At 45.4% G+C, this 15346-nt stretch overlaps 1 protein-coding gene across 1 annotated transcript; it reads right to left on the reverse strand.

Moving 5' to 3' along the window:
• Positions 1-2722: 2722 nt before the first annotated feature.
• Positions 2723-15344, reverse strand: mmp14b (matrix metallopeptidase 14b (membrane-inserted)). The gene is made up of 10 exons (XM_048254759.1): positions 15169-15344; positions 8876-9024; positions 8073-8195; positions 7327-7634; positions 6495-6656; positions 6153-6316; positions 5867-6005; positions 5604-5754; positions 5392-5507; positions 2723-4638 (listed from the first exon to the last, which is right to left on the reverse strand). The coding sequence occupies exons 1-10, from the start codon at positions 15250-15252 to the stop codon at positions 4184-4186; spliced, it is 1851 nt and encodes a 616-aa protein (XP_048110716.1). The 5' UTR covers positions 15253-15344; the 3' UTR covers positions 2723-4183.
• Between the last annotated feature and the right edge of the window lie 2 nt (positions 15345-15346).

A 15346-nucleotide genomic window follows, 5' to 3' on the forward strand; every position in this document is an offset into this window, starting at 1 on the left:
TTGTAGGTTATTTTGTAGTATGTGGACATCAGTTGAAGGGAACAGATGATGACAGGGATATTTGGTGCATTTGTTCTTATGCAGGAAGTGGCTTGGCCAAATTGAAGCCATGTGTAACCTACATATCACACACACTCCCACATGAACAACTTTCTGCTGTGGTGGCACACTTGGACCATGTATCCCTGGCCCTGTATACACCCACTGCATGGCACTTGACAGGGTATGTTGCGATCACAAATGTTTACATCTTTGGCTAATTTGACAGTTGTTGGTATTTGAGTGTATGTGATGTGTGTGTAAGGGTGAGCGACCCATGATGTAGAAGTTCAGACCAGCAGGCTCTTCATCAGACAAAACCTCTTCAGGCCTTTCAACAGCCTGGCCGGGGAGTTGTTCAACCAGAAACAGGAAGTCCTTCAGAGGTAGTGGAGCAGGACAAAGACAGAATAGACGGGTGGCACCCAGAGATGAGTGACGACCAGATCCAGCCCAGAACTGGGCCAGATGTGGACAATGTCCTGCAGGAGAGAACCTACCACCGCAGAAGAGGAGGCTGTGCATGATTTGTGCGGCACAATGACTTCAGGCTGTGAATGACACACAGGATGAGGTAAAGGCAATGGGCGTAGCAGGGGAGGGAGCCACAGCACAAATAAGCAAGAACAAAGAAGAGGAGGGACAAAGGTCATCAGGTTCCTTTAAGAGTTTACTGTCCAGTGGGTTTGAAAAAGACGTAGGTGGGAAGAGATAGAGAGGAGGAGGGGGAATGAAAGACAGCGAGCGAAAGACTGAAGAGGTTTGTGCGGTGCACCGTGGAGTGTTTTCAGTTAGGTCTTGTTAAAAAAGTGAGTCATTTTGCAGAAACTGAGGAAACACAGGCTCCAATTACAGAGGGAGCGAAAGAGAGAGACAGAGGGAAAGAGAGAGAGAGAGAAAGGAATGGAGTGGAGAAGAGGAGGGAGTTGTGGGGAGAAGAAACTGCTGAGGTTGTTTTTTTAATCCTGCAGAATCAGCTGGGAAAAAAGAAACCAGAAATGCATACACATTCTAGCTATGCCCATGCAGGCAGACTATGCCCATTGACCTCATTACAAGAGGGTGCCATTTTCCCTTTCTCTTTGTGTTCTAAAAGGTCATAACACTACAAGACATGATCTATTGATGCATTCGTCAAACTTTATTAACTTTATTAAATGTGTATGTTGTGTAGGTGGAGCACAGGGGGATGTTAGCTGAATGTGTATGTGTGTAGTAACAGCACATAGCACAATAGGTTGGGTGAGTCAGTGAGCCTAGCTGTGTTATACCATGTGATGTGTGCATGTACGTATGTGAGGCTCTACACAAACTGTGACAACAATGTTCCCATGCGGAAAATGAAGACGACCTAAACAGAAACCTGTAGGGACCCAATTGTGTTACCCATGAAAGAATCAGCCATGATGAAGTCCACCAGTGCAGCTGTCACCCCCCCGCTCTCTTCTCTGAATGTCTCCCTCGCTGTTCTGCTCCTCTCTGCTCTACTCCACTCTTCTGTGTGTCCAGCCGTGCCGAAGCAGTCAGAATTCCAGATGTTGCTCATGGAATTCTGCTCAAGTGTTGGCTTCCAAATGTGACTCAAATCCCTCTCAACCCAAAGCACAACCCCCATCCCCCATCCCCCCATCCCCCGACCCCCTCACCCGAGAGCCTCGTGATCTCACTGCACAGCCAACCCCCCCCCCCAATAGCAACAAATAGCAGATGGAAATGCTAATGTAATATATTTAGGTTGGGGACAATGGCAAAGGGTGACTGTTACAGGCACTTAGCTGATGAGCTCCTGATTGCTTGAGACATTATTCAGCACATGCAATCAAACTATTGACATCCATGACCAGCCCTATGGAACAGTTTAGGGCTGAGTGACATAGACTGTGTTAGCAACACCATAAATAAATACACCTCTTTGCTATGGGTGGAAGGAGACACGTTTTCTTTTTCTTTTTTTCCTGGTTGGTTCTGGAAATGTGATTATCCCAATAGGCTCACTCTCATTTGCACAATATAGCTTAGATATGTTTTCCTGCATAGTGTGCCAAAGGGTTTACAAAATCATCATCGGTTCTGCTTTCACTTAAATCCTTGGACCCAGTGCACTTTTTCCGACCCACTTTTCAGGATTGCCTCTCTCCAGTTAGAGAGGGAGAGAGAGGGCAAAAGAAAGAGGGGGAGAGAGAGAGAGAGCAAAAGATGGGGTTTGTTGTGACTTAAGTTGTGCTTTAGTATATGTGTGTGTGTGTGGTATTGTGGGGTACATAGGAGTCCTTTCGGTACCCTGTGCCAGTCCAATGGGAATTTAGGAAATATGGAGAGTAGTTGGGAATTAGGTTAAGATAACACCCTCGCTATTGGAGCATGCCCCAGCGTCACTGATCCCAAAGGATGGTAAGTTATGTAAAAAATTTTTTTAACATGTTGTTTGGTGCCGAAGGTAACTGCTCTGGGTGTAGCTATGTGATACGCAAGAGAATTTCGATCGTTTTTAGCGTGGGATCACTGACAGTGCATACCCCATCAATCTACTGAACAGCACAGACAAAAACAACATCCCCCCTCCTGTGCAGACAAGAGAGGAAGATCCTTCTGTGAAGCAATAAATCAGACTGTTTTTGAGTACTGCCTGTCTCGCTGGTCCGCTATGCTTTGCACTGTAATAGCAATAAGGTATGACAACACATGAAATTTAAAAAATATTTTATTTTGATTCAGGAAATATAAAAAAGACCAACCCAAAAGTACAGGGACAATATTATTATTTTAATTTTTTAGATAATTCTCATTATCATCAAAATTATTATTATCATTATTATTGTTTTAAATTAAATAAAAAAAACATCCCCTCAGAAAAAAGCACCATTGAGTGAGCAAGAACTGTAAACAAGAGCAATAACAAGTTACTTTCATATTTTCAATTTATTTTTGAGATGTAAAAAAACAGATTTCAAAACATTCCCCCCTCCCTTCACTTCCCAAAATAAAGGCCACTTCATAATTGCCTGTCCAGCAGGACATTTAATTGCAATGTTAAAACAACAGTCTTTACAAAGGAGAACAACAACAATAATAATAATAGTCATAACAATAATGACATTATCATTTATAATTATAATAGTCATTAGCCATAAACATTACAGTACAATATTATGGGGTAGTACAGGACACAGGACAAACATTTCAGCATTTAGTGTAGAAAGACCATGGGCTGGGGCAGGAACTTAAAAAAAAACACAATACTGGCTCTGGATTCTTTGCTTTTTGAATGTCTTACAGGACACACATTGCCCTGTGAATGTATTTCTATGTATGTGAATGTGAATGTGTGTGTGTGTGTGTGTGTGTGTGTGTGTGTGTCCATTGTGTAACTCAATATGAAATGTGCAACAAATGAGGCCTGAAGACCCAATGCAAAACATTTGGCTTTGTCCATGGTGTTTACCATGCAAGGAGACTGTCTCCATTTTGATTCAAATTCCCCCTTCGTACAACATGCTTGTAATACTGGAGACTGATGACTGTGGGCTTGTAGTCATGGATACAGTTCACAATGAAAAACAAACAAACAACAACAACTATAAAAAAGGCTAAACAAACAGCGATCAGCTGGCGTCAACTACACACTCAGAGAGGTCAAAGACCGCCAGAGAGGAGGAGAGCGAGACAGATGAAGAAGGGGAGAGGATGGAGGGAGATCATCTGCCTGTAGCCTTAGCAGAGGCAGGATTAGCATGACAGGAGTCCATTGGGTACAATGGAAAAGCCCAACATTAAGAGCTGAATATTGATGTCTTCGATACTTTTGATAAGAGTTTGTTATTTTGTTCTTCTTGTTGAATAGTTTCGGCGTGAGGCTGTGATTCTGTGCAGAGCGTGTTGGTAGTGATGCATAGCCATGTCTGGCTCCCTTTACTGTGATTCCGATTGGGTTTAATAGTTACATTTTCTATCTACATTATCACCACAAGCATTGATCCTCTGTTTCCTTTCCCCCTCTTCTCAATCAAGCTCTCACTCCTCCGCTCTTCTCTTTTTCTCTCTCTCCCTTCCTCTTAAACCTCTCTTTCCTCCTCCCTACTCTGTTATCTCTACCTTCTCTCTCTCTCTCTCTCCCTCCCTTTCTCTCCCTCACTCCCCAGTTCGTTTAGACCTTGTCCAAGAGGGAACGTTGGCAGTAGAGCAGGCGTCGAGGGTAGCCGTTCCTACGGAAGAAGAGCAGCACTCCCAGTGTGAAGATGACGCACACCAGCAGCATGAGAGGCACCACCACTGCCGCTGCCCCGGCCCCTGCGCCAATGCCGCCCTCCTCCTTCACCTCGATGATGATCACCTCCGTCTCCTCCTTCGTCTTTGTCTCCTTGTCCGTCGTCCGGTGCGTGTCGTCTGTCTCGTCGGGCGTGCCATAATCCGGGATGTCAGGGTTGGGGTTGGGGTTGGGGTTGGGCCTGTGGCCATCGTCGCCACCACCGCCCGTCTTGGGGTCCTCTTCAGGGCAGCCCATCCAGTCCCGCAGAGCAGACTTGGGGTAGCCAGGCTCCACACGCATCTGCTGGTTGTTGAACTTCCAGTATTTGTTGGCCTTGTAGAAGTAGGTGTAACCTGAGACAGAGATTTAAAAAGAAGGTATGGCAGGTTCAGATTCCAGGACCGTGGCAATCGATTATCTACCTCATATCTGTGCAGGGGGGATGGGGAGCTACTCTATCAGCGCCCAAATGCAAGTCTCTTCCCTGTCCACACAGAACGTATAGGCATGTCCTCCCTGACTGGCCACTACAGGTCCTGCACGAAACTCGTAACCTGAGCACTGGCTTTCTGCCCAGCATGATGATAACCACTCATTTTCTTTGACGCTATTTACTACTCCCTTATTTTCTACCTTGATTGCCTTATTTGCGCTGTTCAGACGTGTGTGTGTGTGTGTGTGTGTGAAGGCTTTCCAGCCCAGGCTTACTATTTGAGTGCTTTGCCTATCCTTTAAGGGACCTGGGCGGGGGCGGGGTGCAACACAAGGGCTCTGTCTTCAGCTGTATCCCTGGTGAGGGACTCTGTCTCCCGTAACAAGCATCGGCAGCCAGTGGTGGGAGGATTGGCCCTGCCCTGTGTGTGTGTGTGTGTGAGTGTGTGTGTGTGTGTGTGTGTGTGTGTGTGTGTGTGGGAGAGTCCTTCAGAGACGGAGAGAGGGAGTGGCACGGTGTAGGTGTATCTGTGTGTGAGCCGCTGCGGGAATGCTGGGGGGAGCAGCAGATTGCTTCTGTTGATCTCATGCACAGACAGACAGACAGACAGACACACACACACTCAAAACTATGCATACAAACACACATACACACACACACAGAAGGAAATTACCTTGGTCCCTGCTCATGAAAGCGGCTTTAGGATTGTCGGGCACTCCCTGCCAGACGCTGACGGGCTTGGGATAGTCGGGGTCCACAGAGCGTGTGTCCTCATTAAAGCGATAATATCTGGAAGACAGAGCACTTGTTCATGAGCCCCCACCATTCCCACTCCACTGTGTTTCTGAACTATAACAAAGGGGACATTATAGTAGAGAGACTGACTTGTTTCCTCGGAAGAAGTAGGTCATGCCAGTTGGCGTGTACAAGAGGGCAGCATCGAGTTTGTCCTTGGGGAGTCCACTGCCCATCTCCTTCAGGGTCTTAGGGTAGCCATGCTCCAAGTTAGACTCGGCGAATACCCAATACTTATCCCCTAAGGGGAGAAAGATAGAGGAAAGGTGAGAGTCATTCTTCACATAACAATGTTTTAGGTCAAACTAATACCGGAAATTTGGCTCAATGATGTTGATATATGATATAATTACCTTTGAAGAAAACAAATTTCCCATCTTCCCTTTCATATGCAGAATTAATGTTTGAAGGCAAACCACGCCAGAAGTGCCCAATGGGCATGGGGTATCCATCGAGGACTCTGTTGTTACGTACTCGCCAGAACCACTTATCCTGCAAGAGCACACAGGAAATTGTAAAGATACATCCATACATTTTCTCTCTCTCCCTCAAACACAAACACACACACACACACACACACACACACACACACACACACACTTTCCTTCAGAATGTACATATAGTGCCAGATAAACTTACCCTAAAGACAAACATCTCCCCTCTGAGGATGGCCATGGTGTCGAAGTGGCCCTCACAGACATTAGGGCCATAACGGGGGCCTCCAGGTCTGTGAGTGGGCCGGGGTGTATGGTGGGGTGTGCGCGGGGTGATGGGGTGGCGTGGGTGACCCCCAGAGCCTGACCCTGTAGACAAGAACACAACAGCCGCATCATGAAAATTCATATCATATTCAAATTCACATCTATCTGTATCAAATCACTTTAGAATTCACATCAGTACGTTAGTAGCTGGTACTTTTCAGGGAATTTGGCATTTAGTGCAATGGCGACTTAACGTCGACGGTGATAGTCATTGACTCACCATAGAGCTGCTGAATTCCGCGCCGATCATCTTCGGGCAGCTCAAAGTTGTCTGTGTCCATCCACTGGTAGAACGGGGCCATGATGGCGGAGGGGTCGTTGGAATGTTCCAGACCGAGGGCATGGCCCAGTTCGTGCACGGACACCAGGAACACGTCATTACCTGCAACAGGATATAACTCATCAGGAATGCGACCTCCGACCTCGCATCCTACCTGAGCTCAGAGTGAATCACACAGGGGAAGCAGGAAGTGGTGGCCTTGAAGCAGGTGACACTCAAAGGGGTGTGTGTGTGTGGGGGACTGATTCAGACTGTAAACATGATTTCCCCACAGTGACTAAATACTCTGCTCTCAGCAAATGGATAATATAGAGACTGCTTGTTGGGACTTGCAGTCGTCTTACCCGCTTCAGAATTCTGCTAACGTATGACATTTAAAGTGCTACAGGGCATAGTGTTGAAAACACAGTTTGCTGGATCCTGTGTTAAACACTGTAAATGAGACTCACATGAGACGTGTGACGTGTTTTGGTATGAGGTGGTATTGTTGTGCAGTGGTGGGTAAATCCCAGGGGGAGTGGCTCTCGGCAAATAGAGATAACCGGCCAAGTCAAAGCCCTCTTTGTCAGTAACCTGGGGACACACCCACCAAATGGAATTCCCAACCACAAGAAGCACTTAAACCAGGTCAAGAACAGATCTGCTTGCCGAGACCTGCATGCTGCCACTCTAGCCAGGAGTTGAAAACAACAAGAACACAATGGACACAATGGTGTCGTGGGGGGATGGTGTCAGGAACTTTCTCACAGTGGTTCGTTTCCTGCTCTCTCACCTAAAAGGTCCCGGTTGCCAATAGTCCAGGGCTCAGCTGCGTCGAAGTGTGTGTCCCCTCCGATGCCTGCACCAGGGAAGTAGGCGTGAGCCAAAAAGCCGCCTTCGCCATCAAAGGGGCTGCTGTCGCCGTGGAAACCCTCGCCAAAGAAGAGCATGATGTCGGCGAAGTTCTCGACCTTGTCCCGTATGTGGCTGTAGGGGATCTCGCGGAACTTCAGCGGGGTCACGCGCTCCCAGACTTTGAAGGCTTTCCGTATGGCTTCGTGGGTCTCATACTCGCCCACTTTGGGAGTGTAGTTCTGTATACTGAGAGAGAGAAATGGAGGGAATGGAGAAAGGAAGAGAAGAGAGGAGTGCGGGATAGCAGGGACAATCGAAGAAAGTAGGCCAAAGGAAAAAGCAATACAGAGAGGGGGGAGAAAGGGAAAAAAGGGGGATGGGGTGATTTACATTACAGACAAGTCACCCAGGAATTTTGGACACTCTTGCAGTAGCGTAGAGATTTTACAATATACTAAAGATTACTTTTCCATAAGGCCATTTAGGTATTTCTGAGTGGGTATCAACTTCCACAACAGTAAAGCTCTAATTTCTGAGGGAGGTTGCAATTAGTGTTATGGGTAATTATGTTGCATTATTCAATTTGCTCTCTTCTTAATGAGCAATTTCCTGAAATCCCTATTTCTCTTTTTTTTTGCTGACCCTATTATTATTGTGTTACAAGGTACTGTGGCGGCGTCTCACCAGAATGTGATTTCGTTCTTTTCCCACTTCAGTCCCTGGATAGCATAGCGCTTCTTCCTCAGGTTGGTCTTCAGCTCCGCACCGAACTTATCTGGGACACCACAGCGCGGCCTTTTCATCGCCCTGGAAACCACATCGCCATGGTGAGGTCATGCACAGTGAAGGGGGATCGAGTTTCAGACACAGGCGCAGGAGAGCACCACTGATTTTCTGCCCTAACATATTTTCCAGAAACCTGGGTGCCATAACTTTGGAACTCTACTGTCAGGCCGGTTTTCTGGCTATCCAGTGCTAACGGACACTAAGCGTGAGGGCCCCTGCCAGCTGCTTTCACATGGTGAAAGATGAGCTAATAAGACCCCATGGAGAGATGAGAGAGGGGAGAGACCCCCAACCCCACAGAGCATCAGACAGTGACACACTGTTAGTTAGGGAGTAAGAGAAAGGAATCAAAGAGAATCAAATAACTCTGTCCTCTTTGAGAAAAACAGAGGAAGTTGGCATGTTGAAGGTACTGTAGCTCCCTATGTGTCTCTGATGACTTTATTTTACTTTACTTGAAGAGCTTTTTGAAACCTCACTTCACCATGTGTTGAAATAAATGGCATATATTGGGAAGAACATTCAGTGTGTCAACTCTGTCTAGCACCTGCTTTTCACAAATACTTATTTGGATGTCGGATTGGATTGGATAATCTTGTCTTCAAGGGGCAATTTTCGTCACAAAAGAGTACAAGTACACAGCACCAGTGCCCACACAATCACATAAAACATAAATAAATGTGCTTAGGACAGGGACTTACTCGAGGGTACTGGGGTCGATTGTGCCGGTGACCTTCAGGCCGTAGAACCTCTGCATGGCAGAGATGGCGGAAGTGATGGAGTTTGGTGAGCGTGCGGTGTGCGTGCGCAAGTCTCCCGGCGGCAGGTACCCATACTGCTGCAGCCATGACTGAGAAGAAGAGAAATTACCGTTACCATATGGAGAAAGGGAAATGGGAAGAGAAATGACCATATGCCCCACATGCATAGCTAAGCGTCACATTACATATAGATCCCTTTCAGATGTTGTACTACATATACACATGAGATAATATTGTCTGCTATAATGCATATTTATATATACACACACAGACACACACACACACAGTATATATATATATATAATATTAGACAAATGTAACTTGTATGTAGATAGAGAATGAGATTGAAACTTAGGTAAGCAAAACTTCTTTATTCCACTTGGCCTGAATGTGTTTCTTGCTTTCAGCATTTTTTACCAGCCTACACAAACACCCTGAGCCACACACGAATCCCCCACTATAACACAAACACTGCATGCTCATATCACATAAAACACTCCTCATCGAAAGCGATAGGGATACATCAACAATGAAACTGGGGCAGCCCAGAACTTAAGTGTGTGTGCTGAGGTCAGCTGTTTACTGCCGAATAAAACAAGCTGAATGGACAGAATACTGGTCTTTGCAGAGTCTGAACAAGACCTCACTCGCCCAAACTACGACAATAATAACGCATAACATGAGGAGACACCCTGGAGGACGGCCAGAGGGGTGGGTGGGGGCCTGTCTCCAAAGGGCTCCTTGGCAGCAGTTGTCGCTCTGGGCTGTTCTTGTGACTTTTTTATTTTTTATTTTTGCATGAAAAGGAAGAACTTGAGAAGAGTCCCGAGCGTTGTCCAATCCTGTGGCAGGACAAGAGCTAAAAATGCGCTTTGATGTCATCATCAGCCACATGATTAGGAGAGATCTGAAGCCACTGTATTTTTTTCCGTTCAAAAGGGGCTTTTATCAGGATAGGGAGGAGTGTGATAACAAAGCAAGCCAAGCATGGCTGTGGCACATGTGTGTTGAATTAGGTTGTTTTCAATGATTTACTTTAGTGTACGATCAGAGATGTCATGTCTGTGTGTGCACATCAAAAGGGTAGTTGCGTATACATCTTGTATTTAAAAAAGGGGAGAGAGAGAGAGGGAGCGTTTTGGACACGGCCTTGTGCTGTGTTGAATTTGTATGAGACAGTTGCTGTCTCTAGTGAAACCACATAGTCAGTCAGTAATTTTACTGGGAATTTCTCTCTGATCCCGTCCAAACCTCAGTCAGAAGCTCACTCTCCTTCCAGGCCCTCAGCCTCCTCCTTCTCTGCCCACCCCCACCCGTCCCAGAATCCCGAGGGTCAATAGCTGTGTGCCGCCACACCCCGAGCAGCGACCTGACATCTCCGCTATCTACCCCTCTCCTCTTTTCCATGAACCCAAAGAGCCTTTCGAAAGTGCGGAATTTCCACGTTTTATGGGTGCGCGGCCTCTGCCGCCACGCACAAGAGCACTGCAGGTTTTGCAATGCTCTCTCAGTTGCTTACATCTGTGGGGGATTTTGCCGGTTTTTGCGTGAACGCATGGTGGGTTTGTGTGCCAAACATTGCCAAATGTGTCACTACGCCTGCTGTTTAACACTGACGCAATACAGAGTTTTTATATAAATATCTCTCTCACTTCCTTCATCTAGTCTTCACATCCTCGTCTCCTCTACCCTCCCCCACCCACTCACTCCACTTTACAATCTCAAATTCACCGGGGTTAATGATCACAGTGTGTGTCTCTGTGCCCCTCACACACACGCACACACACACACCACCCGCCTCTTTCTTTCACACACACACACACACACACACTTGTGTTTGGACTTCATCTCCAACTGCAGCCGCCCTGGCTCTGACTCACTCTCTCAGCTACAGGCCTGAAATAAAGACGCACTGTGCTATATCCATATGAGGAAAAGAGGAGGAAGGCCGGCGGCCGACATGAAAACGTGGGGGGAAGGGACAACGACAACAACACAAAAAAAAGAAAGATGAATGAAAAAAGCAAGACATAAAAACTATGGAGAAATGAATAGGACTAATTCACCTACAAGCCTACAAGGCAAACTACTGTGCACAGACAGTCCAGCGGGGGAGACTGGGGTGGCACACTGTAGACTCAATTATTTCTTTATCTCGTGGGCTTTTCTCTTTTTTTGTTCATCTCATTGCCAGTTCTTCCTGGCTTTGCGTTGGGGCCAGGGGGTTTTTTCATGAAAAAGGCATTCATGGAAAGTTCACTCTTTTTTGCTGGTCTCGGCTAATTCCACTTTGCCTCTCCTGCCATAAAGAACTCTCCAGACAAGTAGTTTCAACAGAAATCACGATTCTGGTATGCAAAGACTATCCACGTCATGCAATCTAATTGACCAAAATGGGCCATGTATTCTTTCAGAAGCTCAGGAAGAGAGCTGCAGTACTTCTGACACTGTTGGACTGTCTCTGTAGTGAACCAATGAGTAAGTTGTAGGACATTCACACATTAGCGCATCATCTACACTACCAAGTAAATAATATGAATGAGAGTCAGAGTTACTCCATATGGTAAAGTGTTGTGTGGTTTATGTTGTTTGCCTTGCCACTAATATGACGACCCCTGCAGACATAAGGGTCCTTTGACCTCCTGTTTCTTGTGTGGCACACACAAAGAGAATGAGAGAAAGTAAAAAGCAGAGAGGGGGAAGAGAGAGAGAAATAGTAGAGAAATTTAAGGGGAAAGTTTTTTTACTCAGTTGTTCCGTTTATTCTGGGCCAATGGAAAAAACGGAATAGTCAACAGCAATCAAGTCCAAAGCAGTCACACACAGAGAGAGCCTCCCAACTTGCTCCTAATGCAATTTGTGATCCAAGACTGAATTAGAAACTGTATCAAAAGTTACCCTAGCATGGTCCCCCACTATCAAATTTAAAAATGCTCCACGCCCATCTACACATACCACTGACATAGTGTCACTGATATGTGGACACCCCTTGAGTATATATGATCTCAAAACATAAACACACTCACATACATGCCTATTGTCCATCAAATCAGTAATCCACATATCTATGCAATATGTGGATTCTATGTTCTACTTATTTCCTTAAAGAAAGAAGCATGCTGTGAATGTTAAAACCTTCCGATCTTAAAAGCCCTCGACCTTCCTTCTATCTGTTGCTTTTACCCTTACGTGCTTGTGGTTTGTTGAGGGACACTGAATAGGAAACTTGGAATGCAGCTCTTAATCTTCAAAACAATGCGTATGCTAGTCAAATTGTTCCTTACCAAGGAGAAACAGAAAATACTTCCCTGACAATAAACAGCCAAGCATTTCAGTGTCCAGAAAAAAAAATACCACTGTGGGTTACCAAACATCACTATAAAAAACAACCTAAAAGTGCATCAAGTGGAGCTTCCTGTTGGTCTGTCCAAGCCAGACAGTGCACAAGGCATGCCAATTAAAGAGTCATCATGATCGTAACGTCATAATAACACTGGGAGACTTCCATGTAACAGACCAACTATGTCCTTTAGGCACAGGAGAAGATGATACACTTGACCATTGCACAAAACAAGTGTGTCGCAAGACTGTGATTTTTAGCAATTACTGCTGCGCCCAAGGAGAGGTGCACGCGTCTCAGCAGTCCAGACGTCTAGACAAGCAAACTCCCACCTCCTGCCATCCCTTCCAGACATATCTATGCCCAGCTGCAGACACAAGGAGCGGATACAAGTGGCAACTATGGGCATCCTTTTCCGGTCATTCTGGGGGAGCTTGATCTCATCTCACTCACTCACACATCGCACCCTCTCATTCCCACAATGACCTCATCTACGCCACGACAATGACCCGTCTGTCTTCCATGTGGGCATTGCTCCTCCCACAGAACTTCCTGTCCCTCATGGCCCTCTCCCCCTCTCCCTCATTGTGTTTCTTGAGAGACTTCCGTCAGTCTTTCTCTGTCAGCTATCCACACCAAAGCGACCCTGTAAGAGTGCCTATTCAGCTCAATATCATCACTTCAATTGTACCATTAACAAAGTATTAAATATTGATAACATCTCTATAAGCCATATCCTTCACTATCATCAAATAAATCCAGTAGTCAGCATTGGTTATTTATTTACTACAACTAACCCTCCATGTCATATGAGGCCACATGAAGATTTATCCCTGTCGTTTGCCACTTGTTTAGCCTTGCACAGTGATACATATCTATATTGTCAATATTGGTAACTGTTTGTTAATTCTAACATGAATAATATGTTCATGCTTAATAATAATGATTAGGTGCAAGATCTGGCTCTACCATAAACCATGACCATTAGTATTTCATACTACGTGTGCTTCCTTAATAGTGACAATGATAGCTTGTTCATGTTAATTAAGGCGTTACCAATGGTTAAGACTTTTAAATGAGGCCTCCTTGTAAAGCATGACGAGTGCCACCTCTCCCTCCCCAAGCGTCACATCCCAGATGGATCAAAGTGGGGAATAGCTACACAGGACATGACGTCAGGGGCTGTGGCCGGAAAAATACTGACCTTGTGGTTTCTGTAAGAAATGCTGGGACGCATCCTGCTGCACAACTTGTGATTGAGCAATAACCTCTTCAAAATATTTACTGAGCTGATGAGCAGAAAAATAAACTCCCACACTTCTAAGACGTCAAGTCCAATCGTGTTAAGCATGGCCCGAGTCAGCATTTTACAGGGCCAATTCAGCTGTTTTTTTTTTTTGTTTGTTTCACCCTCGGTTGCGAAAGGTTTGTGTTGGAGGGATGATGGATGAGTCATTATAATTGCAACATCATAATGATTTAATTGTAATTACAAAATCCTGCCAAAGACTGGCCTACATATAAAGCAGTGCAGCTGTGAGGATATCCTCACCAAACCGGCCGGTGGACTTCCTTCTGAAACGAGATCACTTCCTGGGAATCGCTATGGGGATGGGGGGGGGGTCTTTCTGCATGTCAAAACCCCTCCCTCCAGCTTCAAGCATAACTCAAGACATATGTCAACCATTAGATCTCGCTTTAGTGAAAAACAGACCTCATCCCTTTTGAACCCCCATCCCCCAGACCCATCCACACCATATCTGGCCACATTCGACCACAACACTAAAGCCAAGGCATTTTTCAGCCTTCCCTTTTATTGTGCATCCTCAGCATCTTGGGGTTTTCACCACCCTTGCCGTTCAACCTCCTGCCTCAGAAGAGAGCAAAGACTTCCTGAAAACTTTACCTGAAACACTTACACTTTTATGATTTATGTATGCATTCAGAAAGAATACAGACCTAATGGATATGTACAAAATGTATACTTAAGACTAGCCTGATATCAACAGATATAGACAGATAGATGCAAATCTGTGCATTAGCAAAGTGCTCTGGACTCAGAAAGACAACTGACACAGGTGATGATATCAAAATATATAGACAGAAACAAGTCTGTGTATGATATTATCGAAGCTCTCTAGACTCAGAAAGTACACTGACACTGGACACTTCTGCATGACACTCCAGATGAAGATGAACAGTTGGCTCTGGCCTGTCTACGCTTTGGCCGGCTTCCAGCCATTTGCTGGACAGCAACACAGAACACAGTCCTTTGTTCTGTCTACTGTAGTTTGAGGGTGACACCTATTCTTTCTAGGCTTATTAATAAGATGGCCAGTCTTCACAATTTTTTTTTACAGCAGTAAGGAAACAGAAGGTTGTTCGCAAAGGATTAAAACAGATTGAAACCAAATTCAATTATCGAGGCTGAGGGCTGTAACACCCATCATAGTTCTAGATCTAGCCCATTGCTTTCTAATTTGCTATACAAAGAAGGAAAGTAATTTGTTTACCCTAATCTTTATTTACGGTTGGCTTCATGCCCCTTCGTTTCACAAGGATAGGGCCACTAGGGACTCTTGCTTTCAAACAGTGAGTGGACCAAAGGGCATGATACATCATTTTCCTTATACCCAACCATGCCTAAACACCAACCCAAAAGTCACACTTGTAGCTGTTTTCAAACTGTGATGGGCCTTCCTTTAACATGTTGTTCTAAAACAGTGGCAGATCAGCAAGGTTTTAACCCTGTTAGTTTAACTCTGACATTAATGATTAATATGAAGTCCTGTATTAGCTAAACACGTAGCCTACACGACTTATTGACATTGAATGCTTTATCTAAAAGGTGTGGCCATGATGTTTGCTTATCTGAGCGTATAGTGTAACTTACCTCTGCTTTGACTTCTTGTCTGGGTGCAGCCCCGTGAACGCACAACCAGCATGCGAATACGAGCAGCAACTCGGCGAGCGCCATTCTTTGGTCGACGTCAAGTAATAAAGTTACGAATTTGTGCTCCCGATTGCTTTCCCTATAGCCTACTTAGCCTAATAAACTTTCGGTCCGACTT

This window comes from Alosa alosa, chromosome 1 (assembly GCF_017589495.1).
Source record: "Alosa alosa isolate M-15738 ecotype Scorff River chromosome 1, AALO_Geno_1.1, whole genome shotgun sequence".
NCBI lineage: Eukaryota > Metazoa > Chordata > Actinopteri > Clupeiformes > Clupeidae > Alosa > Alosa alosa.